Source organism: Mustela nivalis, assembly GCF_964662115.1.
Source record: "Mustela nivalis genome assembly, chromosome: 10".
NCBI classification, from domain to species: domain Eukaryota; kingdom Metazoa; phylum Chordata; class Mammalia; order Carnivora; family Mustelidae; genus Mustela; species Mustela nivalis.
In genome coordinates this window covers 51,151,610-51,179,351 of record NC_139029.1, presented here as the reverse complement: position 1 = coordinate 51,179,351, position 27,742 = coordinate 51,151,610, and the positions used below count along the sequence as shown (strand labels likewise).

At 47.9% G+C, this 27,742-nt stretch overlaps 2 protein-coding genes across 13 annotated transcripts in view; one reads left to right on the top strand and one right to left on the bottom strand.

Moving 5' to 3' along the window:
- Nucleotides 1–26,333, top strand: part of JAK1 (Janus kinase 1) — a 124,840-nt gene extending 98,507 nt beyond the window's left edge. For 7 of the 11 annotated variants that reach the window (XM_082687810.1, XM_082687813.1, XM_082687817.1 and 4 more), the window contains 17 exons: nt 316–473; nt 2,689–2,812; nt 4,762–4,948; nt 10,055–10,161; nt 12,961–13,104; nt 13,883–13,970; nt 14,410–14,537; nt 15,130–15,265; nt 16,936–17,087; nt 17,988–18,138; nt 18,257–18,351; nt 19,364–19,556; nt 20,275–20,399; nt 20,755–20,927; nt 22,459–22,576; nt 23,500–23,610; nt 24,419–26,333. In XM_082687810.1, coding sequence (XP_082543936.1) covers nt 316–473; nt 2,689–2,812; nt 4,762–4,948; nt 10,055–10,161; nt 12,961–13,104; nt 13,883–13,970; nt 14,410–14,537; nt 15,130–15,265; nt 16,936–17,087; nt 17,988–18,138; nt 18,257–18,351; nt 19,364–19,556; nt 20,275–20,399; nt 20,755–20,927; nt 22,459–22,576; nt 23,500–23,610; nt 24,419–24,514 — 2,286 coding nt within the window. In that variant the 3' untranslated portion in view covers nt 24,515–26,333. Of the gene's footprint in view, nt 1–315; nt 474–2,688; nt 2,813–4,761; nt 4,949–10,054; nt 10,162–12,960; nt 13,105–13,882; nt 13,971–14,409; nt 14,538–15,129; nt 15,266–16,935; nt 17,088–17,987; nt 18,139–18,256; nt 18,352–19,363; nt 19,557–20,274; nt 20,400–20,754; nt 20,928–22,458; nt 22,577–23,499; nt 23,611–23,750; nt 24,355–24,418 lie in introns of those variants that run through there. The other 4 variants (XM_082687819.1, XM_082687820.1, XM_082687811.1 and 1 more) reach the window with 2 other exon arrangements.
- The window catches only part of RAVER2 (ribonucleoprotein, PTB binding 2), a 91,448-nt gene continuing 89,366 nt past the window's right edge, over nt 25,661–27,742 (bottom strand). For both annotated transcript variants that reach the window (XM_082687843.1, XM_082687842.1), the window contains exon 12: nt 25,661–27,647. In XM_082687843.1, the coding sequence (XP_082543969.1) occupies nt 27,501–27,647 (147 nt within the window). In that variant the 3' untranslated portion in view covers nt 25,661–27,500. The remainder of the gene's footprint in view (nt 27,648–27,742) is intronic.

The window sequence follows — 27,742 nt, the reverse complement described above, 5'->3', positions numbered from 1 at the left end:
CCTGATGCAGGCTTGCTCCTCCCTCTGGACCTGGGTGGCAGCCTCTCCATAGGTCTCCTGCCTGCCACAGCTGCCCATTCTGCCCTTCCTCCCACACAGACACGCCTTACCTCTTCTGATAGTTTGGAGATAATAGACAAGAACGTATGCTAATCAGTCAAAATCCTGTATTAATGCAAGGTGTACAGTTACTTTGAGGTCATGTGTTCTGCAGTGTGTTTTAAATATCTTGTCAGTGTGGACCTCCTCATAAAATCAGCTGCCTCAAGTGGTAGGCACGTGATGTAACCATGGCTGTGTCTTCTCTCTCACCAGGAACTGAAGCTCTCGTCCCATGAAGAGGCCTTGTCCTTTGTGTCCCTGATAGATGGCTACTTCCGGCTCACAGCAGATGCCCATCATTACCTCTGCACCGATGTGGCTCCCCCATTGATCGTCCACAACATACAGAATGGTTGTCATGGTCCAATCTGGTTGGTTCTCGCACCTTTTCAGTTGCCATTGGTGGAAAAGTACCACATTTTAGTAATGGGGCATGTGGCCTCCTCAGACACAGGGATCATCAGTTGTTTAGATGGGGGCTGGTTGAACATGTTGAGGATTGACTTGGTGCCATCTTTTCCATCCCTGCTGTCCATTGCTCAGGGGTTCCTGTCATCTCTTACCTTGGTTCGCGCCATAGACCCTTTCTTCTTCCCCCTTGGGGTCTCCTCACAGTTTAACCCCCTCACTTCTCTACAGCTGACTAAAAGATGCTACACTTCCTAACCCCATGCTATGCCAGACACACAGATAGGACACGGATCCCAGTTGCACTGTAGTGAGCAATGGCATCCTGCGTGAGGTTGTCTTAAAGTGCCAGATAAATGGTGGGAACAGTGGGGTGACCAAGCCGTAGAGCTGCAAGGGGCTTTGGTAGACTTCTTGTCTCACTTGCATCTCAGACCTAGTAGCCCTTATGCAGATCCCTCCGGTGATGGGGCATTGAGTACTGCACGAGGCAGCCAGAGACTATAGCTCTGATGGTTACACACGTACGTGTCTCTGCTAGGGAGTTGGAAATTTGCCTCCATCATTTCTTCCTTGCCACTTGACTTCTGCCATTTGAAGCAGCGGGGATTCAGTGTACTTCCTTCACAAAGGACTGTTCTTTAGAGGAGAGCAGCTGCTCTATTTCTTCTGAGTCTCTCTTCTCAAACCGAAATATGTCTGGGGAAGCATCTCTTCAGCTGCTTTCCTCATGATAGGTTCCCACCTCTTCCCTCTGCTGGTTACTTGCGGACAGCGAGTTCATTGGTGGGGGATCCCAGTTTCGAGAGGCTCACAGACTTGTGGGCAGATAGACACACAGAGAAAGGCAGAGCAGTCTGCCAAGCATTGTAATAAAACACCTCCCTCGACTATCCCAGCCACAGTTAGGCTTCAGGGCCCTGGCCCTCGCTCTTCCCTTGGCCTAGAATGCTCTTCCTCTGAAATGTGTACAGACACCACTTCCTTCAGATGTCACCCAGATAGTGCCTTATCAGTGGAGTTTTCCCCAGCTACCTTCGGTGAAGTAACAACACCTCTTCCTCCACCACACCACACTTCCTGGCGCCTTCACTGGGCTGTAGTTTTCTTCAGAGGCGTTTCTTACCTCCTGACTTGCTTTATTTCCGGCTCGTTTGTTTCTCGCCTGCCTAGCCTCGCTGCCCAGAGTACGAGCTGCATGGAGACAGAGGCACTATGTGCTTTTGCTCGCTGCTTTTCCTCCGTGTCCATGGCAGGCCCTGACACATACTACAGGCCCTCCACAAGCATTTGCTGAAGCGGTGAACACTTTGTGTTCTGTGGGAGGCTGAAAATCAGCTGCCTCCTCTGAGTAGGCAGCATTCAGATCAGATTAAACTAGAACAATCAATAGAACTTGACAGGCCTTGAAGCGGGAAAAGGCCTCCCAGGTGAGGGGTCACCATGTGCAAAGGCATGATGTTCCAGGTCACGGAGCGGTTGGTCTCTGCCTTTCGTACATGTGTTGACCATGTCAGTCCTCTTTCACTGACAGTGACCACCACTCACGGGCTATGTGGTGCCTTCACTTGTAGATTTATTTAGTGATTGTTCACTGCTTTCTGTGTGCCAGCACTGGTTGATCCTGGGGTTACAAAAGAGTATAGACAGGCATATTCCCTATTCATATCTTTCTCTTTGTTCTTTTATTCAGTGTTAATTATTCAATTACTTATTCACTGAGTAGCTACTGTGAGCCATGTGTGCTCTGGTTACTGTGGATACAGCAGTGAACAGAATAACTCCAAATTCATGCTCTCCTGAGGCTTGTGTTCTAGTTGGGCAGCCTAGGGATGGCGGGGAGGGACCCCATTTTGTGGCGGGCGCTGTATGATGGGCAGCCCTGCATCACCTCTGTGGGGACATCTCCTGCGTAAGCTGGAGACCACATGTGCGGGGATGTCAGGGACAAAGTCAGGCCCAGTGCCTTGGGTGGCAGGCCAGTGTTCTTCAGAGACTTGATGGGCCTTGAGGCTTCTTGGCATCTCGGCCTGCCACATGTGTCTGCTCAACAGGACTTCGGGACCCAGGACAGGTAACATGATGGGTCTGTAGTCCTCAAGTCAGGTGAGAGATGTGGAAATCCTGTGGGGTTATCTGCTATGAGCTCTTTCTCCCTTTCCCTTTCTCTCCCTCTAGCACGGAATATGCCATCAATAAGTTGCGGCAAGAAGGAAGCGAGGAGGGGATGTATGTGCTGAGGTGGAGCTGTACCGACTTTGATAATATCCTCATGACGGTCACCTGCTTTGAGAAATCTGAGGTCAGTCAGGAAAAGTCTTGGTCAGTCTTGCCAAGTCATATCGCCACAGGGTATTTGGTGCAGCAGGCCCAGGAGCTTCTCTGGAGAGGACCACACTGGGGTGAGGGGTTAGAAAAGCCTGAGTTTCTGAGAAAATCCTTGGCAGTTCTGACCAGAACAACCCCAGTCTTCAAAAAGAGACTTCCAAGCAGCCAGACCTCATGGCCCTTTCTTCTCTCAAGGGACTCATGGCAGGGATCCATGGTGGCTCTGGAAGGTAGAGCGTGGCCAGAAAACCAGTTCACACCAAACTCTTGTTAAGTTTAATGCACTTATTGCAAGTGGATGATTTTATACTTAATGACAAAATCAGAGACCGAGAGCCAGTGTCTACTGAGTCAGACATTTTAACAGACGACTTGCTGTACTGTGTTTGACAAGTGGAAATGACTCTGTTTAGTGACTCTAGTGTAGCTAGAATCCAGGAATGGTGTGAATGATATCCCAAAAACAAAGATAAAAGCCAAAATTATTGACCTTACCTCACTAGACTGTAGTACAGCCTTTGTCATTCATGCAGTTTTTTTAAATACAGGAAATGGAATATTTTAAAAGACCATGAGTTTTACAGAATTAGTCCAGATAAATACACTAGTGTTGACTGGTCAGTGTGAGCTGGGAGAACTGGGGCAGCAGGGGAACAGGGAGCAGGGAGCTGCAAGGTGGAAGTCAGCACACGAGCGGGCCATAGACTTCAGACGGTGGAAGGAAATGTACAGGAGCCCCTGGGGGCTAGACTCTGTCAGGAGTGGGAAGAGGAAATGGCTGAAGGAACCCAGTGCTGCCAAGTGTCCTGGGCAAAGTGTCTAGGTGCCACTGCCTGCCTGGGAGTGTTCCTGCACAGCAAGGTCTCCTGGTGGGTGTGGACACAGCGGGTCAGAACTTGTCAGGTTTGCTTCTGGGCAGCATGCCTGTCTTGTGCTTTCATCAGTCTTTGAGGAAGTTTAATGTTTTGGACATGGATGGGCGCACGAGACAGCCCAGCCGCCTTCGGACGGGGAGTAGCTTACGCTGTACCAGGAATGTCGGTGACTCAGAGGCATGGTCTGCTTGGGGTCAGATCATCTGGGGAAACAGGATCATAGCTGTGGTTACTTTTGCTGTTCAAGGTAGCTCACCAGACGCTGTGCTGAGCACTTTTATCTGCCTTCCCATATTTAAACCTTATGCTGACCCTGTGAAATAGGTGGTATTATGCGCATTGTACAGATGAATAAACATGCATAAACCAAGGCATTAGGATCTTAAATATCTTGTCCTGTTCTGTACCATAAGTCGATTTTTCTGACCCTAATCCTTCATTACTGAAATATTTTTCTCTGTACAAAAAGCACCTGTGAAGGAAAACCTCTGCTTATACTTCAGTCTGTGGTGCCACAGAGTCCTGAAAATAGACCGGACCACCGACTGCCACCTCCCAGGGTGGTTCTCCTCAAATAGATGACTGGCAGGGCTCAGTTTGAGAGACTGCCTAGATAAATATTGTTATAGTAATTATTATTTCATACATAATAATATTTGCCAGTCTTTACAAAGTGCTTACTAAGTTTCTTACTCTGTTGTGTAATCATAGCAGTCCCATGACGTTGGTTTTTCAGTGGACTTCCTCTTACAGATTTAAGATGAGGTGATGCTGTTAGAAGTCCCTGCTCGGTTATGCTTTCTCCCTAATGTTAACTCCCTTCGGTCAGTGTCTTCTTCTGGGTCGATTTGTTTCTTTATTTGATTACTTGTTTAGAATACATTTTACTTTTGAATAATTATAGTTTTATAGAAAGGGTTCAGAGATCATACAGAGTTCTAGCTGTCTTTTATCCAGCTTCTCCTATTGTTAACAGATGACATGCCCATGGTACATTTGCTTGACCCGTTTAAAACACTCGGTTTCTGGTCGTTTTCCTGATGGGCAGGTGCTGGGTGGCCAGAAGCAGTTCAAGAACTTTCAGATCGAAGTGCAGAAGGGCCGCTATAGCCTGCACGGCTCGGACCGCAGCTTCCCCAGCCTGGGGGACCTGATGGGCCACCTCAAGAAGCAGATCCTGCGCACGGACAACATCAGCTTCGTGCTGAAGCGCTGCTGCCAGCCCAAGCCCCGAGGTCAGTATCCCTGGGCCAGAGAGGGGTCCTGTCCCCCCAGGGTTCCCCCTGCCCTGTGGCAATGCTCCAAGACACTGGTAACCCAGAGAGGCTGGTTGGTTGGAAGAAAGTGGCCCCTCCCCCACAGTTTCTAGGTATTTTTCACTTCATCTTGTTGCAAGTCCATCCCCACTTCCAATCCCGGCCCTCAAGTGTCTGTGTTATCTGTAGAATAAAATTTACACACCTCTTTTTAGCAGCTCAGGCTTCAGGAAGAGTCACATTTGGATTAGTAAGCAGAAGCTTACCACTTTCCTCTTTAAGATAAAATGTCTTGAGAGTTCCCTTGTGAGTGGTTTATTATGTGGGAAACATTCCTGGCACATCTTCTGTGGGCCAAGAACTATGGTGAATGCAAAGCATCAGAAATGCCTGGCACCCAGTCCCTGCTCTCCGAGGGTTTCCAGTCACATGCAGAAAATGCCTCAGGGAACCGAGGCCACTGAGTCACCTTGGATAGGGATGGTCAAACATCCAAGCTGTGGCATGGAACACTGCCTGGAGGAGGTGGTTCTTGGACAATGAGCATGGGGCTTGCCTGTTAGTTGACATTTCCTGCTGAGCGTGTGCAGGGGCAACGTGGCAGGCCACAGCAGGGGCTGCAGAGAAGCAGGGGCTGAAGGGCTAATGTGTCTGGTGAAGTTAGACAGAAGGGGCAGGTGAGGTTGGGGGAGGAAGATTTGGGTCAGAAGGAGGTTTTGGGTGTCATGCCGGGGAGTTACAGTGCCAAGCCATGGGAGGGTCAGGTTGTGAAATGGACAGGAGGGGTGAGGATCCTGGTTCTTGTTTTTGAAGCCCTGTGGATAGTGTCAACGTTGTCCTGGAGGCAGAGTCATCACCTCCTAGAATGTGAGAATTGGAAGGACAGTTAGAGAATACCTGGTCAAATGCTGCATCTTACAGATGAGAAAACTGAGTCCTGGAGAAGTGGAGTGAGTCTCACTGAGGGTCAGGGTCAAAGGGGTTTGAGTACCAATCTACTGCAAGTGTTTTTTTGACGTTCCTTACTGCAGGGTGCTGCCTGCATGGGTCAGATCCTTCCCTGAGAGAAGGCCAGGCCTCAGAGAAAGGGTGGGCAGCACTGTCATTCTGATGTCCTAGGAAGTGTGGTGGGAGATGCTCTCAGGAGTCTCTTTGGCAGAGATGCCTCTGGTTCTCTTAAGGGAATTTGTGAACCTTGATGTCAGCGGTGGGCAGAGGAAGCAACACCAGGACCCAAAAGGGGCCTGGGTTCTTGATGTTTGAATCACTTTTTGGCCTCCCAGCAAGGGGCTGCCACTGCATTTGGTGAAAGAGGAAGGACTTATGTTCTTGTTGATCAGATAGGGTTTCCTGCCAGCTCCGGGGGTAACTGCAGCCTTTGTTTCCATGCTTGAAGATGTTCTGTAAGGGTAAAAACACGTCTGCCCCTTGGTCCTGAGACCTCAGGGTGAGGTAGAACCTTAAAGCCCAAGGACCCTATTTACTCACATGATCTCTCCTAACAGATATTCCTTGGGATGCATGATCTTTGGGTAAGGTTGAGGAGATGGAGAGCTGCAGCCACAGGTAGCAAGGGCTGGTGGCAGGTGGGAGACAGGGGCATGATTACTTCGCTGGAATTAGCTGGGGAGGTCACTGGTGTCGATGATGCCACCCTACTAGTCGGGATCTGGGATCTGGTAACAGTACTGGAGAAGCACAGGAACAGACTGAATACCTCTCATGGCTTCTCATGAGGCTCCTGGAACTTCACACCGAATGTGCTTAGTGTCTGTCTCTCCCACTTGAGTATGAACTCTTAAGACAGGATCAGTATGGACTCTTAAGATGGAGTCCATGTTCACTGATGCCTGTTATGTGAAGGATTACAGTAGTAACCACCATATTGTGGGTACCTGCTAATCTCAGGAGCTTTTCATGCATATCTGCATTTATTCAATCTGACAGTGGCTCTTTGTAGCTATTATAGAAATGCGGAAGTGGAGTCTCAGAGATGTTCAGTGATAATAGTAGCAACAAGTAGCGGTGATGATAACGAGGGCTCCTATGCTCCAGGCCCTGTTTGAGGGTCTTTCATGTTCAGAGTCATTTAATCTTCAGAACAAGCCAGAGTGTGTTATAATCCCCATTATATTTGTCTAGGTAGTTAGAGGATGACTGGGGAAGTGAACTCAAGTCTTCCGACTCCAGCTCTGGTGATCTTTCCCATACATCCCATCATGCTCTGCAAAGGTGCAGGGGCGGCTATCAGCCAAGGCTCTGGGGTGAGAGCCAGTTCTCTTGACTTGGCGAAGGGAAGGGCCTGGCGGTGGGGAGAGGAGGAATGAGGCCTGTGTATGAGGCCTGCTTCTGTGGGCTTTCAGAAACCCTCTGTCTTGCCTCTGCCACCCACAAATTAGAGAAGTGGTAAAAACATGAAAATTAAGGAGAAGGTCATTTTTGGTTCCTCAGTGCTTCTGCCCTCTTAACTGCAAGGTTCTGATGGTCCAACTCCAACCCGGGTTTCTCACTTGAAAGTGCAACTGAGAAACTTCTCATGGAATAAAGGAAAAGCAGGTGGCCACTCAAGTGGATGTGACAGTAAAGCAAGCCCACATCCATCTCTGTGTGTTGTCCAGTCCCACTGCCCCTCTCCACGTCTGAGGGTGACCGTGACAAGAAGGGGCTAGCCAGTCACTTCTCAGCCTTTTGGCTAAGATCAAGTGAAGAAGGGGATAGCCAGCCAGCAGAATTCACTGGCCCAGTCATCACTGACCTTCACACTCCTTCATCCTGGAGTGGGGCCAGGGGCGTGATTTCTGCACCTTTGGCTCTGACACTGTAAACTTCTAACTTGCCAAAGCTGGTACAGGATGGTGGTGCTGGCCGAGATGTAATACTGTTCTTAACCACAATGGCTGCCAGTTTTGGAGCACTCCCTGTACACCAGGCACTGAAGTAAGCCCTCTGTGTGCTTTGTCTTATTTATCCCTCACAGCAGCCTGCTGAGGGGCATGGCTATGTCTCCCATTTTTCTAGTGAGAAAATAGGTTTAACATCTCCCCCAACTCACACAGTTGACTTTAGTGCTATGCTTCCTGAAGCTACCGTACAAATCATCGGCCCATAAATGACGCCCGTTTTCATCTTCCTCTCTGATTTTCAAAACACCTCCACTGCTCCAACCCTTTGTTGGGGACACCATTTAGGTGGCCCTTTCTTGGTCTTTTCTCCATCAGGGCAGTCCTGAGTTGCCTGTTTGAATCTGATTTTATCCAGGTTCCAGAGTGGAGTCAGGATAACAGAATGGAGGAGATCACACTAGAGAAAGGGTACCCAGGATACAGTAATAAGGGGAGCTGGTGCCTGAACCCAGTGTGTGGCTCCCAGATTTGTACCCCGCAGTAGGGCCAGAGGAAGTACAAGCCTGGAGCCATCTGTGACTGAAGTGTGAGCGTTCCGGGCTTATTAACTGCCTGATCTCCAGAAGGCTGTTTAATCTCACTGAATCTCTGTTTTCTGACCTACAGAATAAAAAGAAGGGTAAAGGGGCACCTGGGTGGCTCAGTGGGTTAAGCCTCTGCCTTCAGCTCAGGTCATGATCTCAGGGTCCTAGGATCAAGCCCTGCATCTGGCTCTCTGCTCAGCAGGGAGCCTGCCTACCCCTCTCTCTCTGCCTGCCTCTCTGCCTACTTGTGATCTCTGTCTGTCAAATAAATAAATAAAATATTTAAAAAAAAATTTTTTTTAAATTAAAAAAAAGAAGGGTAAAAGTACTGTGTACCTCATAGAATTGTCATAAGGACAAAGGAATTACTGTGAGGAAAGCTCTTAGGGCAGTGGCTGGCCAAGAGGAAGCAATCAGAAAATGTGAGCTGACAAAAAAACAAGGAGAATAAGCCCGAGCCTGCAGGGAATTGAGGATTTGAGAGACCGTGTCCGAGTTACTCGGCTGACTGCAGGCACCTGGACCTCAGCAGCTCAGGTTCTTCTGGGGTTCCAGAATCCTCTCACTGCAGTCTGAGTCTGGAAGGGGGCTCTCTCAACCCCCACAGTGATGTAGCTTGAAGTAGCTCCGTGGTGGGAAGGCACCTTCTGTGGATTGTAAATTCCACGAGCCCCCTGTGCTCCTAGTGGCCTGGCAGATTTTGTAAAGTGTTCGGTTTGCCATTTGAATCTGTAGAGTTGGGGCGCTGGTCTGCTCATAACCTATACATTGAGTTAGCGCCTCCCTGGAGTCAGGCACTGCTGGGAGCCCAGAGAGAGGTTCAGGTACTACCTTCTCTCTGGATTATCTGTCCTGTTCTTTTGCATAAGATCAATGTTGTTTATCCTCCTGCCTTGGTTGCCATTACTTCCTAGACCCAGCAGACTGCTGCTTCCTCCCTGCCCAGCTCTTGTCCTTCAGGTCATATCCTGATTATTCTTTACACGGTGAACAGAAACTTCCTGAGTACCTACCACGTACCAAGCTGGTACCATGGAGGTAGAGCAGGAAATAAGATAGACACAGTCCCTATCGGTGGGGAGTATCTTGTCTCCGATTTTTAAGTGTCACTTCCCGGGATGCCTGGGTGGCTCAGTAGATTAACGCCTCTGCCTTCAGCTCAGGTCATGGTCTCAGGGTCCTGGGGTCAAGCCCTACATGGGGCTCCCTGCTCAGCAGGGAGCTTGCTTCCTCCTCTCTCTCTCTGCCTGACACTCTGCCTACTTGTGATCTCTGTCAAATAAATAAAATGTTAAAAAAAAAAAAGAATAATTTGTTAAAAAAATAAAATGTCACTTCTGTAGGCAGACCTTCCCTAAGGTCTTCTATCCGAGCAGATCCTGCTGTGTCAGTCCTCGAGCTCTTGGGTCTGGCTTGGAGAGGAGCTGCACTGATTGGAGCTTTCCTTTTGATGGGTGTGTTATTTGATTAGTATAGGCTCTGTTATTAGCCTGCAAGCTCTTGGGGGCCTAAATCAAGTACTTAATAAACATTTACTGAATGACTGAATTAACACATGCACAGATATGTGTTTGATGAGCGCCATGGTTTGGCAGGCATTGCCTAACGGATCTTGAACCCTTGCTACCCTGCTCAGACTTCTTCATTCTCTTCCACAGAGATCTCCAATCTGCTGGTGGCTACAAAGAAAGCCCAGGAGTGGCAGCCTGTCTACCCCATGAGCCAGCTGAGTTTTGACCGGATCCTCAAGAAAGACATCGTGCAAGTGAGTCTTTGCTAAGGTTCCTGGGTCCACCTCGGGCCTGCCTCTTCACAGCGACTAGTCTGAGGATTTAGGGGAGTGAAGTCGGGGTTTCGGGAAATCCTATCAGAGAATAAATAAGGGCTTTCCTTTCATAGTTAGAGCTGTTCAGCCACCGCCCTGCCACTCCTCCAGCCTTGCCGGTGTTCCCTAGGGATACTTTCTCTTTGAAGGGAAGTGGATGCATCAGGCTTCATGGGGTTTTCTAGGGTTATGGGACCTTCTGTTGTGCATAGGAGTTGGAGAACTGGGTGGGGATGCTGACAGGACGGCACGAATCGGGTGTCCGGGAGGGAGTCTGTGCCGATGACCTGCGCTAACCTACCATATGCTGTGTGACAGAGCACTACTCAAGTTCAATGTCTGGGCTTTCTGATGATGCTTCCAGAGGGAGCAAAGCTGGGGCATACAGAGCGCAGTAAGGGAGCTGGTGAGGTGCAGTGGCAGCCTGCAGGAGAGCTGTCTTGAGAAATAGATCCCTTGGACCTGTGCTCCAGCTTGGGAGGCCTTTTGCCCAGAGTCTGTAGCTGTAGGCAGGCCCAGCTTCCCTGGTAGCTGCTCTTGGGCCTTGGCTAGGGGTGTGAGGCCCAGGGCAAAGCCCACTTTCTGTTCCATGTCCCCACCCCAGTCCCTGTACACGGAGCCACACACCAGGGAGGCTAAGGAGACAACATGCCAGCAGCTGTGGAAGGAAGGAACCGTTGACTGCCTGGGAGAGATCACAACTTGGCAGGTGTTGGAGAGCCAGTTGTGGGCTCACATCTGTTAGGGAGTAACTTAAAAAAGTAAAAAACTTACTTTTTTAAGTTAATCCCTAAAATTGTTGAGTAGGGTTTTCAGGAAGTAGAAACCCACTGCTCCAACCGCCCCTCCCACTTCTCTTTGGATACAATTTTCACTGAAGGCCAGTTTTTATTGTTTTCTGTCCCCCTCATAGGGTCAGAGCTGTGGCCAGAGATTAAAATCACCAGGGCAGCAGTACCCTGGGCTTTTTTCTGTCTAAACTTGGCACTGGCCTTGGGCCCTTCCTTCTTTCCTTGCCCTAAAGCCCCTGGGCAGGTCCCAACCATCTGCTGTGCCCCCAGCGCTTGCCAAGCCCACAGTGACTTAGCCCTTGCACATGCCAGCTGTGGTTGCCACCCTTGGAGGGCCCACGGCCTGGAGGGGGAGCCGGCTCTTGCCTCTTGAGTAGATAATCCCATTACTGAGACCTAAGTCCTAAGTAGGGAAATAGAACAGGATGTGGGACTATCAGAGAGGACCACGCTGCCTTGCCTTGGGAGGACACAGATGGCTTCTTGGGGAAAAGGCATCAAAGCAGAGTCCTGGGGGAAGCACGGCAGGTGCCTGGTGAAGGCCGAGGGAGTGGCTCAGAAGGAGGCTGATGGAGAATGTGCCCGGGCCTCTGTGGGTTGCTGTGGAAGCCTGCTGCCATGACTTGGCCACTGGAATAAGCAGCCCTTCTGGGGAAGGGTAATTATTCTGAAAGCATACGGCTTTTACGGGATGTTCTGGGAACACAACTTCCCATAACCTTGATGAATCGCTTCGTGACAGCTGCGGCTTTAATGAATAGTCGCAGGACTTTGCCAAGATGTGGGAGACAGGGCAGATGCATCGCCACTCGGCTATGACAGATGACAAATGGTGGCATTTGTGCAAATTAATATACCCGATTAGCAATTATATATGTTCCTGTCTGTGGCAGGGCTGATTCCAAGAGAATCCATTTTTTGCATTTACGGAGAAGGTCCTAGGCTAATAGGATGATAGCACCTCAATTTACAGATTTCATGAGATTAACCTTAGTGGCTTGAGAATGCCTGAGTTTAATGAATTGTATTTGGATTTCCCAATATTAAGAATGTTTAAATCAGTATTATTAAAGCTTGAACTGGAAGGGTTCTTAGAGACAGATGATTATGTGAGATGATTTCATTTAGGACTCATACCACTTATTTGGTGGTGTTATCTGCTTTCGTATGTGAGGACACTGAGAGCCTGCCCTTCTGGTGTCTGCCTCAGTCTTCACACCGCTTCCCCACCGTGGGGTCGCTCTGGCAGACCCACATACAAACACGCCACAGATTTGAAAGCTCAGCATGCAGGCACGTGTATACACACGTGCTAGATGGATGGATGGAAGATGAACGAGTCCCTGGTCTGGAGGGCAAACAGACAGAACACATCAGCCCAGCAGATGGTTTCTACCCACGATGTGCCGGGCTCTGCACTGAGGAGCCTTTACTCCTACCTCTTCACTTGGTTCTAGAACAGTCCTGGGAAGTGAGTGCCATGGTTACCCCTCTTTACAGAAAGCACATCTTTGAGTTAGATGGCCAGCGAGCAGTCGAACCACCACTAACAGGCCCCTCTCTTTGTGCCCCAGCCTGTAGTAGAGCCCCGTGGGGTCCTCTCTGCATCGCTTCAGAGCCCCTGGGCTGCTGGAAGTTCTGCAATTGGTCAGGATTACGGTTTAGCCATAGCTTGTTTCAGAAGTTGAAAGGCAAGGAACTGGGAATTAACTGTTTCCTGGGGCCCAAGAAGCGTCCCATTTCCATTCAGCTAGGTAGCTTTGTGTGTCTTTTGGAGGCCTGACCAGACAAGGCCCCGAGAGGCTGTGGCTATGCAGGCTCTGTCGTCCTTGCCCCACCGTTTCTGCTCCTTCTGGTGTGGCGGGTTCCCATGAAGGCCTCAGTGCCAGACTCGGTTGTCACTGAGCCCTAGAGCGAAGTCACCCCAACCTCCTGCTTCCTCCTCCAGGGTGAGCATCTCGGGAGAGGCACACGGACACACATCTACTCCGGCACCCTGGTGGATTACAAGGATGACGAAGGAACTTCGGAAGAGAAGAGAATAAAAGTGATCCTCAAAGTCTTAGACCCCAGCCACAGGGACATTTCTCTGGCAAGTGTCTTCCTCAGAACCCTGTCCCCTCTCTACCCCCAGTTCTGGAGCCAGTGGAGCACAGTGAGCAAGGAAGAACCTTTGCCTTTGTTTTGGTCTCGTGGTTGTCAAACTTGATATTTAGTCTGAATTCCTTTCATCAAATACAGTCTTAGATGAAGCAGGCATGTAAAGTAAGTGAGGGAGGATTAAAGGTGAAGTGCATGAGCAGCCTATGCCCCTCTCACTCTCACCCCGTAAAGGTCCTTGTGGTCATTCTCTGGAGCCCCAGGACTCTAGCTGAATCTTCTCGAAGTCCCTAATGTAGTCCAGGGCTATCACTATGCAGTCTAGAAAACTAAAGCCAAAGGGTGTAAAAGGACTTACCCAAGATCCCGCACACTATTAGAGAGTGATGAAGCCAAGTCTCAACAGAGATCTGGTTTTTCACTTACTCTGCTGCAGTTCCAAATGTTGTTATTTCCCAAAGTTTAAAGGAAGAGAAGGTGGTCGATATGAGTATCCAGTGGGAAAATTGTCACCCAGCTTCTGCCACCAGCCTGGCTCTGTATCCTGTTAGGTTTTCTAAAGAGATTCCATATCCCAGCCAGACTGGGCCCTTGATAAAGTCTTGGCAATGCCCGTGGGCAGTCAAGGCCAGGGGAACAGTTTCAGGACCTGGGATGACGACAGTGGTGAATGCTCCTGGGTCCCCCTGACTTTCTTTTCAGCAGCGCTCCTTTGGCACCAGAGCTGTGGAGTCTGACTTCTAACATTCTCTTTTGGTCTTCTCCCACAGGCCTTCTTCGAAGCAGCCAGCATGATGAGGCAGGTCTCCCACAAACACATCGTGTACCTCTATGGTGTCTGTGTTCGAGATGTAGAGAGTAAGTGTATTCACTTTAGGAGGGGAGCCTGGCCTGGCTGGGGCGAGTGGGTGTGGTGATGACGATTCAGGGACGATGCTGCCTTCACGTAGCTTGGGCTTCTTGCTTCTTCTTGCAGTCGAGGAACTTGAGGTACTGAGCAGGTCTCATGCTCAATAGTGGGCATAGAATGAAGTCCTGTTTGTTTTTCACTTATTGCTTGGACGTTACTTGTCCCCAGCTCTGGCTACACGCTGTTCTGGACCCAGGAGAGTGGGGTGAGCAGAGAGAGCGGAAGGCACTCGGCTAGGGGAAACACTCTGGGCTTTGCACCTCACAAGGCGTTGCCATCCTCCCAAGCTGATTACCAGCCACTAAAGTGAGCTCTCCTCAGAGGATGAGGGAAATACTGTCCCAAATGTACAGAAGGTTCCAGATGTGGCTACTCTTGTGCTTGTAGATATCATGGTGGAGGAGTTTGTGGAAGGGGGGCCCCTGGATCTCTTCATGCACCGGAAAAGCGATGTCCTCACCACACCATGGAAGTTCAAAGTTGCCAAACAGCTAGCCAGCGCCCTGAGTTACTTGGTAAGTACGTTCTGAGGTCCATGGTGGGCTCCACCAGGAACCAGAATACCCTGTAGGGGGAGGCAGGAAGGCAGTCTAGGAAGGCGGGCTCCAAGGGCCTGGGCTCTGTGGTTGAACACAGGTATGCCTGGGGCTTGCTGAAAATGGTCATTTGGGGCTGTTTGTCTGCTTGTGTATGAATCCTGTTTCGAGGGAAGTTTTATCACATCAGGGAACTGACCTCGGGAATGCAACGTAAATAAGTGGAAATAGCACAATACTTGTCGAATGAGTGAGTGAAACTACTTGCGTCAGTAGCGCTTCCCACGGCTCAGCCATTCAGGTGTTATACAGGTTCATTCTCACAAGCCCTAGGAGGCCTGCTCCACCATTATCCCTGGTTTGCTGGTGAGAGAACTGGGGCAGAAGGCCATGATATAATGTGCCCAAATGACACAGATAATTGGGGGCGAGTGATGCTGCCTGGGCCTGGCTGTCCCTGGGGAATATGGAGAGATGAAGCGAGGGGCCAGGCTTGGAAGCAGGGAGTGAGGGAAGGAGGAGAGGCTGCCCCATGGGCAGCCAGACTGATTTTACCCTTTTCCCTCTGTAGGAGGATAAAGACCTGGTCCATGGAAACGTGTGCACGAAAAACCTTCTCCTGGCCCGTGAGGGCATTGACAGCGAGTGTGGCCCATTCATCAAGCTCAGTGACCCTGGCATCCCCATCACCGTGCTGTCCAGGCAAGGTGTGTCTCCCTTCCCGCCCACCCTATTTCCCGTCCCTGCCTTCCGCCTTGCCATTCGTCATACCCTTGCTCTAATTAGGGTCAGACCAGCAGAGAGAATGCGGCTAGTGCTCAGGTGTGTTTCCTTTTGAGAAGGACACTTCGGTTGGACAGGCTTGGTACTGCTGCTGTGCCCTGGGGGCCGGGGAAGATGTGGAGCCGAGGGAAGGCCGGTCTCTGCCCTCGGGGAGCTAACCGAGCGGAGGGAGAAACACAGCTCAGCCAAGGCACATCTTTGCTCCAGGTGCTGGGGTAGCACAGAAGGAGGCTGCTGGGCCTGGGGGTGGTTAGAGGATGTCAGGAGGAGCTGGGTCTTCTTGGTGCTCAACTGGAGTTGGCAAGCCGTTTGGGGAGGCACCTGGGTGATTGCTGGGGTCCTATGTGCTTTGAGGTTATCGTGAGCTATGGTGCTCCACAGGAAGGCGCAGGCCTGGGAGCTGAGACCCTGAAAACAGCGCTGCACAGTTGTGCTAGGAGGTCATATCCGGGATGTCAGCGAGCCCCTGGGCCTGGGGCTCTGACCTCTGCTGGCCAACAGTTTCCAGCACTGAGCACACTGCCTGGAGCTTAGAGTTTTGCTCAGTAATTCAAAGAACGGGCCGCATTTGGAACGGAACCAGGATGAAAGCAAGCGTTACAAATAAGACCTAAAATATCCATTCCTTAGCAGGGAAATGGAAAGCCTCCTTTCATGCCTGTGTCATGCTTATCACCCACCCAACTTCCCACAGTCTGTGCAGATTCAGTCCTAAATCTTTCAAGGCTCCTGTCCTCAGCAAGCATCTGAGACACAGACACAGGAGACTCCAGAGCAAATGGAGAAGCCTGGGTACCCCACAAGAGATGCCATTTGAATGCTGTGTGCATTCAGAGAGAAAGGGATGTCATCTAGCTGGGGCTGGAGCGTGACTCAGGGAGGCACTGGGGTTTCCTGCGGGCCCTGTAAGTCAGTGAGGTGGGCTTGACTAGGAATGTCCCACTCAGGAATGGCCTGCCTGACTCTCTTTGCAGCAGGAGCCAGGGGGCTGTAGCATTTATTAAGGGACATTTCTCTGGATGCAGTAGGGTTGTCTGTTCCCATCGCTAGTCTTGGCCAGAAGCCTGAACAGGGCTGCAAAGTAGCCAGGGGCAAGCGATGTAGGAGAACCTTACGTCCGTCTTTTTCCTTTGCCTTTCCCACAGAAAGCAAGCACAGCACAGCAGGTGGATTGTGCAGAGTGCGTGAGGTTAGCCGAGGCCTGGCCTGGGTGTGTGTGCCTCTCTTCCTGTCTTTCCTTTCTCAAGCGTTGGTTCTCCTTCCCCAGGGTGTTGCCATCTACCCTGGGTGCTTTGCTCTGTCTGAGGCCAGGGCTTCAGAAGACTGGCCCTGCATGACCCTCCCAGGGGCGTGTGATAAACAGACACACCTGCCAGCCCTGACAAAGACTGATGGATCTGAGGTGCTAAGGGCGAGGGGCTGGAAGACGGCACCTTTTCCAGCTCCCCAGGGAAGAGTGTAGCTGAGGACCGTGTTTGGAAACACTGCTTAGAATAGTTGCTTCCTTAGTTCACGGTTCCTGCTGCAATAACCATGATTTACTTCCCAGGCAATTCCGGAAACTGATCTGGAAACATCTCCCATCTTTTTCCAGAGTGCATAGAACGAATCCCGTGGATTGCTCCTGAGTGTGTTGAAGACTCCAAGAACCTGAGTGTGGCTGCTGACAAATGGAGCTTTGGAACCACACTCTGGGAAATCTGCTACAATGGCGAGATCCCTCTGAAAGATAAGACCCTGATTGAGGTGAGCAGTTGCTGTCCAGGGTATGAGCCAACCGAAGTCTCCTGAGCCGTCAGGAAGCCTCATGTTGTGGGAGGAGGCGGATGTCTGTTTGAAGCCCCTCCACAGGCTTACTGGGTATGTGACCTCAAAAGTGTCACTAAACTGCCCTGAGCCTCAGTTTCATCATCTGTAAAATGGGGTAAATAACACCTACTTCTTGGGCAGGGCTGTTGTGAAGATTAATGATGCATGTAGAGTGCCAGGCACACAATATGTGCTGGTAGAACATTATAATATTACTTGGCTCCATTTTAAATGCCCGCTAGTCATCAAAAATAACACAGATACTTGCTGAGTTTCTTTACTGTAGATACAGATATATAGGCTGTATTTCTTAATATCATGAGTTCTTTTCTAGGCAGTTAAACATGTCTTAAAATTTTATAAATTTAATGTAAGAGTTGTCTAAGTTCAAATTTACTTAACTAATTTTATATTTGGCATTTGGGTTGTTTTTAAATTTGTAATGTTCTGTCTCATTCTGCAGGGGTTATCTTTGAACATAAATCTTTGTTTGTATCTGACTTATTTCTGAGTCATTCGATAGTTGGAATTAATGAGTCAAAGGATTTGAAGAATCCAAAGGTTGTTACACATATGGCCAAGTTGTATTCCAGGAAGGTTGCATGACTCCCCAGGAATACAGCTTGTTCTGGGCTGGGGTATCCTGCCCATCTTCCTTGTGAGTTTCTATGGGGGGACTAAGATTTCCCCAGGCAGCAGTGAGGCAGCAGTAACACACATATTTATGAAATCTACATTGAAGTATAGCAGTTGGGAACTAAATTAGGGGTGGTAACTGGGCTAAAAGGTTAGTGACTGGGTCCTTTGGTTTCTTCCATGTGGTTTTCTTCTTTACAGAAAGAGAGATTCTACGAAAGCCGGTGCCGGCCAGTGACACCATCTTGTAAGGAGCTGGCTGACCTCATGACACGCTGCATGAACTATGACCCCAACCAGAGACCCTTCTTCCGAGCCATCATGAGAGACATCAACAAACTAGAAGAGCAGAGTAAGACAGTCGTGCTCCGTACCTGAGAACAGCCAGTGCCCATGGGAGCGGGTGAATAACAAGGGGCCTGTGAATGCCAGTCATCCTTTGTAATGTGGTTTCTTTTCTCCTCTGTTAGATCCAGACATTGTTTCTGAAAGAAAGCCAGCAACCGAAGTAGATCCCACACATTTTGAAAAGCGGTTCTTGAAGAGGATCCGTGACTTGGGAGAGGCAAGTTAGACTGGAGTGCCCCACTGACCCTGTCACCTTTCTGTGTGTCCAAAGCCGCTCTCCATTGTCTCTCGTTTGGGGCCAAGGTTTATGAGAGGTTTTTGCATTTCCTTGAGGCTGGTTGAATCCAAGCAATTCTCCATTTAACAGGCACACATATGCCTGCCTGTCCGGGGGGCTGGATGTGAACACAGGATGTTGGTCTGTTCCTTCCAGACTTGATTCTTCCCTGAGGGATGAAGAGAATGGGAAGGGAGAGAGCTAGGGGAACAGGTCGAGATGGGGTAGAAACAGAAAAATCCCTGTCTGGGACTTCCCTGGGTGGCTGTATTTGGCCAGGCTGCTTAAATGGCAGATTCATTACTACACAGGCCAGATAGAGTGTCATCTTTTCCCTGGACCTTGAATGGGAGTTTCTGAACAGCTAGTGGGGCCAGAAAAGCTACTGCAGTTTGCGTCTTTGTCCCTATTTTCTGTAGTTCGGTTAAGTGAACATGGGCTGCGGCCCACGCTGGGTGCCTCCTGTGTGCCGAGGCTGTGTGCTGACGCTTTACAGGCACAGTGTCCTCGTTCCTCACACCGTCCCCACGAGGCTGCTGCTGCTGTGTGTGGGGAGCCCCTCCGGAGCCAGCTCAGAGGCTGGAGTGACTGGGCCCACATCACTGTCTAGCGCTTGTCGGCATCTGAGCCCATGTCTTATAAACATGCTTCCTGCGGGGCCAGAAACCACTTTCATTTCCTTTTGGGTTACATTTCCATGGAAACTGGGATTGATGTGTCTGTTCCCCAGCCCCCTAATAGTCCCCTCCATGACTTGTCTTAGTCCAGTCATGGAGAGGATGGCCTGTGAGGCCACGGGAGGAAGGGGCCAGGTAGGAGCTTGCCACCCGTAAAGTTGGGCTGTGCTGCTCACCCTTGACCTTTCTGGGAGCAGCACAAGGAGCAGGCATCATGTACGTGTTCCTGCTGGCTCCTCATGGGGCTCATCAGTCACGTGGATCTTTCCTTCTAGGGCCACTTTGGGAAGGTTGAGCTCTGCAGGTATGACCCTGAGGGGGACAATACCGGGGAGCAAGTGGCGGTGAAGTCCCTGAAGCCCGAGAGTGGAGGCAACCACATAGCTGATCTGAAGAAGGAAATTGAAATCCTAAGGAACCTCTATCACGAGAACATTGTGAAGTACAAAGGCATCTGTACAGAAGATGGTATGTTGGGCACAGTGGGGCTGGTTTGAAGAGGAAGGGACTATCTGGGGTTGAAAAGCCAGCGTGAGCAGGCAGTGCCCTCAGCCTTATCTGGGCCACCTGAACATGCTTGCTGGTGGTTCACAGGAGATCTGGGGCTGTGCTGTCGTATGCACGGTCCTGTCCCTCCATGTGGAGCTGCCAGGGAAGCCCCCCAGCTGCCCCTGCTGCCAGGGATGCCCCCAGCATTCTCCCTTGGGTACTGGAGGTTGGACTTCACTCGTCCTGGTATTCACACTCAGGCCCTATGAAGCGGACACCGCTGTCTACTTTTCCTATTCTGATACAGCCCTAGTGGGATCTTTCATTGTCTAGGTGGAAAGCAGTATTGACTAAATAGCATTTCTTTTTTTACAAGCCAATATAATACATATTGTGCCTAAAATGGGTAATGAAATGATGGGGCTCATAATTTTTTTAAAAATCAGTCGTCTACAGTGGTTTGCAGAGCACTGTGAGCTCAGTGGATGCTGACAACTGGGCCCTTGTGTGTATAGGAGCTGTGTGTCTCCCTTCGTTGCTGAGGATCCCGAGGTTCTGGAGCTTTAGGGTTTCAGTAGTGATTCAGGAGTGACACCGAAATAGTGTAGGGCCTGCCTCTCCAGCTCCTGCAACCCTCTGCTCCCACAGTTCCTTCATCTGGAGACCTTGTGCTGATGGGTGTTTTTTTTCTAAACAGGAGGAAATGGTATTAAACTCATCATGGAATTTCTGCCTTCAGGAAGCCTTAAGGAATATCTTCCAAAGAACAAGAACAAAATTAACCTCAAACAGCAATTAAAATACGCTGTTCAGATTTGTAAGGTAAAAAAACAAAATTAAAAATAAAGATTAAAAAATCGGGCACTCTGTCCTGGGTACTTGGGTTGCAATTAGTCTGCAAGTGGGAAGCTTTCCAGTAATTGTACCTGGGTTCGTTTTGTGCTGCATGATTTGGATGAAAATTAGCTGGTACTTAGAAAACTGATTTGTTAATATGGCTGACTTAATTGTATTTCTTTGAATTGGGTTGTTCTTACTATTCTTACATTAAAAACAACAAAGAAGTGACAGGTAAATGAAATGATGTTGGTCCTTTTTCGGGAAGCAGTGATGGATACAAAACAGAACCTGAACCGACCTTTAGCAAATGCACTCTCCCTTCACCTCTCTCCCTCAGGGGATGGACTATTTGGGTTCTCGGCAGTATGTTCACCGGGACTTGGCAGCAAGAAATGTCCTTGTTGAGAGTGAGCACCAAGTGAAAATTGGAGACTTTGGTTTGACCAAAGCAATCGAAACTGACAAAGAGTACTACACCGTCAAGGATGATCGTGACAGCCCTGTGTTTTGGTAACTGAATCTAATGTTATGTTAATGTCTCTCAGTCCTCCTGCCCCAGTCAAGGTTAGAAACAACTTCCCACATTTGGAATTGATTGATCTGTGCCTTTGAGAAACACCTGTTACGCTGTTTCACTGAAGGCATCCCACACAGAAATGCCTGAGTTCATCCGACACCATCTTCCAAGGAGTGGGGGATGCCAGCCGTCCGGTGACTCAGCATTGCCAGCTTCCCAGGAAAGGGCATTCCTCTGACACGGTCCTTGAAACCGTTAGTAGTTGCAGGGGTCACATGCCTGCGCAGGAGGGTAGGAAGGAGGAAGTGGCGGGAACGAGTTGAGGAAGTAGGCGCTGACAGATTCAGGGAGATCCCAGACAGCGCAGAGCAGAGCACAGTCCACAGGAAACTTGGCTGTCTGCTCAGGGATCACCAGGGTGTCTTGGTCAGGAGCGTGCACCCTGTGACCCCTTGCAGCCTGGAATGCCATCCAAGGGAGTTCTTTAGGCCTCTACTCCAAGGCTCCTGCAGAACAAAAGAGCACCTCCGAGGTGTATCCCGCATGGACACAAGCCTGGATCTCTCCACCCAAGGAGCCTAAGCCTTTGTTCCCTCATGAATGTGGATCAGGGCCAGACTTTGTGCCGGGTGCAAAAGATCCGTGCAGAAGATCTGCTTGCAGAAGAACAAGCAGACTGAGTTTAGAATTGAATGGATCAGGCAGCCAGTTTCTTGGTGGTAAAAGCATAGAAGGGTTCAGTCTTGGTTTTCTGGAAGTCCTGTTAAGGCTTTAAAAGATCTAATGGGTTTGTAAGGGTGGCAGAAGAAAGCATGTGTGACTAGCAAGAGTGAGAAGAGAGCAGTGAATATCCTGGGGCCTGCATCTGAATCAGCTCGGTAGGGCTGGATCCCGAAGTGGGCACTCTCGAGGACCTGCTACGGCGGAGCACTGGAAGTGGAGCCGCAGAGCTGGCACTCCAGCTTTGAGCGTTGGGATATATCACTGGAGGTGTAAGAATGGCAGCTTTTGCTTGAAAAAGACCACTGGGGATGGGTGGGGAGCAAGACTGGAGCCAGGGAGTCTGATTCAGCCAGAGCCAGTGAGGGTGTGATCTAGGGCAGTGGTTAGGACATGGCGGTGGGGCTTAAGAGAGTGGAGTATGTTTGAGAAGCATCTGGGAAATTGGATACAGAGGTGCCTTCGTTTCTGGCTGGGGAAGTTGGGTGCCATCCACTGAGGCAGACCTTGGAAGAAGGCTACACGGTGAGGTCACTGCTAACTAATTTTGAACTTGCCAAGAACACTTGGGGCATGTCATCCTCTGCCTCCTCCACTTGGGCAGCACCTGCTCTGTGGAGCGGAGAGCACGAAATGTCTACTACTTCAGAGTGGATGTGTGCCACAGCGAGCCTGTGATGGTGGTGGTGTTCGGGTCAGATGTGTGCTTCAGCAGATGTGTGATTAGTATGTTCAGCACTGAGAGAAGCCGAAGGAGTGATTTTTTGGAGTTGCTCTGTAGTTTCATGATCTGCTTTCTTTCAGGTATGCTCCCGAATGTTTAATTCAGTGTAAATTTTACATCGCCTCTGATGTCTGGTCATTTGGAGTGACTCTGCATGAGTTGCTTACTTACTGTGACTCAGATTACAGCCCCATGGCGGTAAGGCTTCTTTGTTCCTTCGTCCACACCTGGCATCCATTGAAAATGTGTAAATTTTGTTCTTAAACGGAATCCAGTTAGGGTGTTGCAGCGGAAAGTATCACTTTTCCATTTAACATGGTTTGTCACTTGATACTTGTGGCCCTCTCAAGTCCTCATTTCACAAGAAGGTCAAGTTCTAGAAAATGCTGCTTAACTTTCAAGGATCTCACCTGTGTGAGGAATCCAGGGACAGTTTCTGGGAGAATAAGGGGGCAGTGGGGAGGGCCTTATTTGAGCCTCAGGTATTCATTAATGAGATCATTTTCACTGAGACAGGCTCTTCAGCCAGGGGAAGGGGTGGTTTGGTAAAGTCTGAGAGCGTGATTAAAGACTAATCACTGAGAGCTAATCAAGATTTTGGGCTTGCATTTCAATGATTTTTTTTTTTTTAATATTTTTTTCTATTTATTTGACAGAGATCACAAGTAGGCAGAGAGGCAGGCAGAGAGAGAAGGGGGAAGCAAACTCCCCGCTGAGCAGAGAGCCCAATGTGGGGCTTGATCCCAGGACCCTGGGATCATGACCTGAGCTGAAGGCAGAGGCTTTAACCCACTGAGCCACCCAGGTGCCCCTGGGCTCACATTTCAAATTACTAAGGAGAGGGAGGGAGGCCTGGGTGGCTCAGTGGGTTAAGCATCTGCCTTTGGCTCAGGTCATGATCTCAGGGTCCAGGATCTAACCCTGCATCAGGCTCCTTGCTCAACAGGGAGTCTTCCTCTCCCTCTGCTGTTTCCCACCTCTAATAAAATCTTTAGGAAAAATAATTACTAAGGAGAAAAGCCTTTTTATTATCTTAATTTCCAGGTAATTCTAGAAATCTTACTTTAATCTGTTGATATAAACATGTACTAAAATATTTGGTTTGTTTTGATTTTACACAGTTGTTCCTGAAAATGATAGGCCCAACTCATGGCCAGATGACAGTCACAAGACTTGTGAATACATTAAAAGAAGGAAAACGTTTGCCTTGTCCACTTCACTGTCCAGATGAGGTATTTGGGGGCCATTTACAGTAACATTCAATTTATGTTATGTTTTCAGGGCTTGAGTTATCCAGCAAGGGTTTGGGTGGAGGGGTGGGAAGAAGTTAAAAAAGTTGTTTTTAAAGTAATTTTCTGAAGCTGAATTTCAGATCAGACATCTGAAAAACCATCTTTGGGGCAGATGACAGCCGCAAGTTCTGTTTAAAGTAAGGATTCCCTCCAAAAGTAGGCTTACCTCAGTGAGCACCCTAAAGGATCACAGGAACACAGTCTGGTGTAGCCCAAATGTGACACGTTCATATAGAGTTGACTCACATGGGATTAAGGGAGCTGACTTCCTACACAGTTGAAAATCTGCATGTGACTTTTGATTACCCAAAACTTAAGACTGCTGTTGACCAGGAGCCTTACTGATAAGAGAAAAAAAATGGTAAGAGAAAATACATTTATAGCACTAGATCATATTTATTGAAAAAACAGTGTATAACTGGACGTGCACAGTTGAATCCGTGTTGTTCGCGGGTCAGCTATAATTGCATGTTCGTCAGTAGCATTTATGACATTTATTCAGTTTTTTGTATTCTAAAGTGATTTGAGCCTTTAAGGCCAATTCTTAGACTATTGGAGATGCACTGAAGAGTTTGTATGCATCAGAGAACAGCCAGTGAGGACAGTTAGGGTCTACACTGAGATGTGATGACCTGGACTTTTTGGAAGGTTGATTCATGAGCTTCTCAAGATAGATTGTTTATCAGTAATACTTTGAGTAATAAGAAAAGTCCATTTCCAAAAAGTTTTTTTTTCCCTCCTCTTACAGGTTTATCAACTTATGAGAAAATGCTGGGAGTTCCAACCATCCAATCGGACAACTTTTCAGAACCTTATTGAAGGATTTGAAGCACTTTTAAAATAAGAAGCATGAATAACATTTAAACTCCTGTGTATCAAGTCCTCCTTCCCCAACCAATACCCAAACCATTTAAAATTTTTAATGGAAAAAAATTTGTATTTGGGTATGTAAGGCACACTGTGGTGCTTATTATGTGTAAGTACTTCCCTCTTGAAATTTGGCCCCTGTAATAGAAACCATAGAAAGCACTTAAGCACTCCTCCTTTTGGAAAGAACAGAAAGCACCCTTCTGTTTGGCTAGTGTACTGCCCCAGTTGCTTACCAGAAAATGAGAGGAGCCAACAAAAGCCCTTGTTCCCAGCTGGTTGGAAATGCTTTCCCAGCAGATAGAGGTTGACGGATGTTGCCAGTACTCTGACATGCCCTCAGATTTCAGGGTCTCTACAGTGCTAGCCCAGGCGTTCTTGAAATATTAGATACCCGTTAGTAGACTATTGTTTCTATACAAAGCTGAGTGTATTCCTGTCACCAGTAGGGCTTAAACTTTGTTTCTTCAGTGGCTTTGCTCCTATCCCCATGGGTGACCAGCCGTACTGATGTCTGAGAAAACTGGTCAGAGCCGGGGACAGTGGTGGAATAGAGACTCTGCTGCTTGTTGATTCTTGAGAACCAGGCCTGTGTCAGCGCTTTCCTACCCAGAAGCCCTTTGTGACTCCCAAGACAGAACGGACTCCCAAGACCCCGGATGCTAGCATACGTGCTTTTCAGAAATGCTCCTGTCAGTCCTTTGCTAACTCGACCACTGTGCGGCGAGCTGTTGCAGCGTTGGCTTTGGATGTTGTGTGCAACCAGTCCGTGTTTCCGTACCTAACCATCCATCTGCAAGAGTTCAACAGCTACTAGACAGTTTTCAGTTTGCTTGGAGGTAGCTGGGTAATCAAAAGTGTCTAATCTCTGATTCAATGTGAACCCTAAGAACTTGACCAAGAGTCTGAAAAACTTTTTGTTAATGCTGTCTAGCATTTGTTTGATATCATTACTTTTCTCCTGTTGAGCCTGAAAGAGCGTTCTGGATTGATTCAATGGCAGCAATAAACTTGCCATTTAAATTTATTCAATAACCCGACATCATCAAGGTCTCTGTGTCAAACCTGTGGCCACTCTATATGCACTTTGTTTACTCTTTATACAAATAAATATACTAGACACTTCACATGCATATGCCTTTTAATATTAAGATTTCACTTTCAAAGCATTCAAACTGTTTACATAGAAAAATAACAGTATAGACATTGCAGGGGGGTGGGGAGTTTGGTAGTGGCCCTTAATACAAACACCACTTGATTTATACTTATCTGTTCTATCCAGTGACAGGGCAGATCCCCATGGGCTATCATCCAAAGTACTTAGTTCTTTCACCCTCTTCCTGCTTTCATTTTGCAGCTCTGACTTAAAATTCACCATCTGCTGGTTGTATTTTCAGAGGTGTGACTAAGCACTGAAGATGCTTAATGCAATAGGAAATGGGAGGGAGAAGCGCAGAACATGGAGAAACCATTATGCATCTGCTGAATCATAACTGAGTGATGCCAATCCTTAGTGATTAACTTTCTAGCTGTCACTTTCAAGTAGAAGTTAATGTATGAAACAAATTAGACCAATTTCTTTAAAAGTTATATGTATCAATTTTAAACTTGATAATTAGAATAGGGTACCTTATTAGAAGATATGTAATGATCTGATTTCAAAAAGACTAGGATCACAAGGAACAAACCTGGAAACTTCTAGGTGGCAAAGGGTTTCTCGTGTTTAATACCAAAGTCTTCGGGAAATGGTGATGTCAAAAGTTATATGCAATAAACACAATTCTTGCCAAAGTAAATTGACTTAGAGACAAAGCAGAAAATGAAGTATAACTCACTAGCTCAAAACTGTTACATTTGTTACTCTATAGTGCTCCTCCAGAAAGAGCAATATTGACTGTTGAACTATACTGTGGAAATAGGGCATTTGAGGATCAAAATAGGCCTTTTTCTAGCAATTAGATCATCATTGGTTTATGCCATGAAATCAGACATAGAAACCTACATTGCTTGCCACTTACAAGTCTGTTGCAGAAGTTAAAGGATTAGGGAATTAGTGCAATTAGACCAGGGGTCAGCACACAAGTAGCTCTAGATAGTATGTAAATGAATGAGCATGTTTGTGTTCCAATAAAATTTTATATATGGACACTGAAATGTGAATTTCATAGAACTTAATTCAAGTCTGTTCTACTTCATTTAAAAATGTAAACCTCAGTCTTAGCTTGCAGACAGTATAAAAAACAGATGGAGGACGGAACTTAACCCCAGGGTGTAGTCTGCCAACCCCTGAAATTATTTCACCAAAGCTACTTTTTTCTTTTTTCAAAAATAGCTCGTTTTTCACAAAAGGTATAAATGGTAGGTAGAGAACATTAAAAGTAAAGCATCTGCAGTTGTGTAGAATTTGGACATCACTCTGGCTTTTATACTGCAGGACTGATGTAGGGGTAATTAGTTTGCATGTAGAGCATCTTTATAACATTACCAGCACTGCATTTTGTACTTGCACTCTTGTAGTTCTAGGAAAAGGTCTAAAAATCTATAAATGAGATTACTTCTAGGGAAAGTATATTGAAATGCACATTGGCATATAAGAAATTCATTCTTCTAAGGCTCAGGAAACAAGACTGTTTCCCATTTATTGCTTCATACTTTTATATATGGTGTCAAAATTATTCCCAGTCCTAAACAAGGAATATTGGAACATTGTTACTTTCTCCAATGAACTATAAGTTAATACCAATTAAGATACATCTAATTGTAATGGAAAATGTCCTCCAATTGTCTTATCTTATTGCTACTTATTTTTTATTTGGCAATTCTGCTTGCTGCACGATACAGTTCCTTCTGGGAAATTAGAAACCCGTATTTAAAGGATATGGCTAGTCTGAATGTAGTTAAGGCAGCGATGAACAGCAGAGATACTGCAAAAACCTTATGAGGTTATAAGAAGAGAACTTAACTCAGTATACACGCTTCTTTTTTAAGTAGGTTTCCATGTAATATGCTCCTGTGCCCTGAGAATGCTGGTCAACAAATTCCACAGAACCACCTTCTGGGGCAGAAATGAGATATGATGAGCCTCGCTTTTCATTTCTCAAAGAGGATACCTATGAGAAAAAGCACATATCTAAATTAAAAGTTGGTTTATTCACTAACGATGTTTATAGGAAAAGCAATTCTTCTGATTTGGCCAAAAAACCAA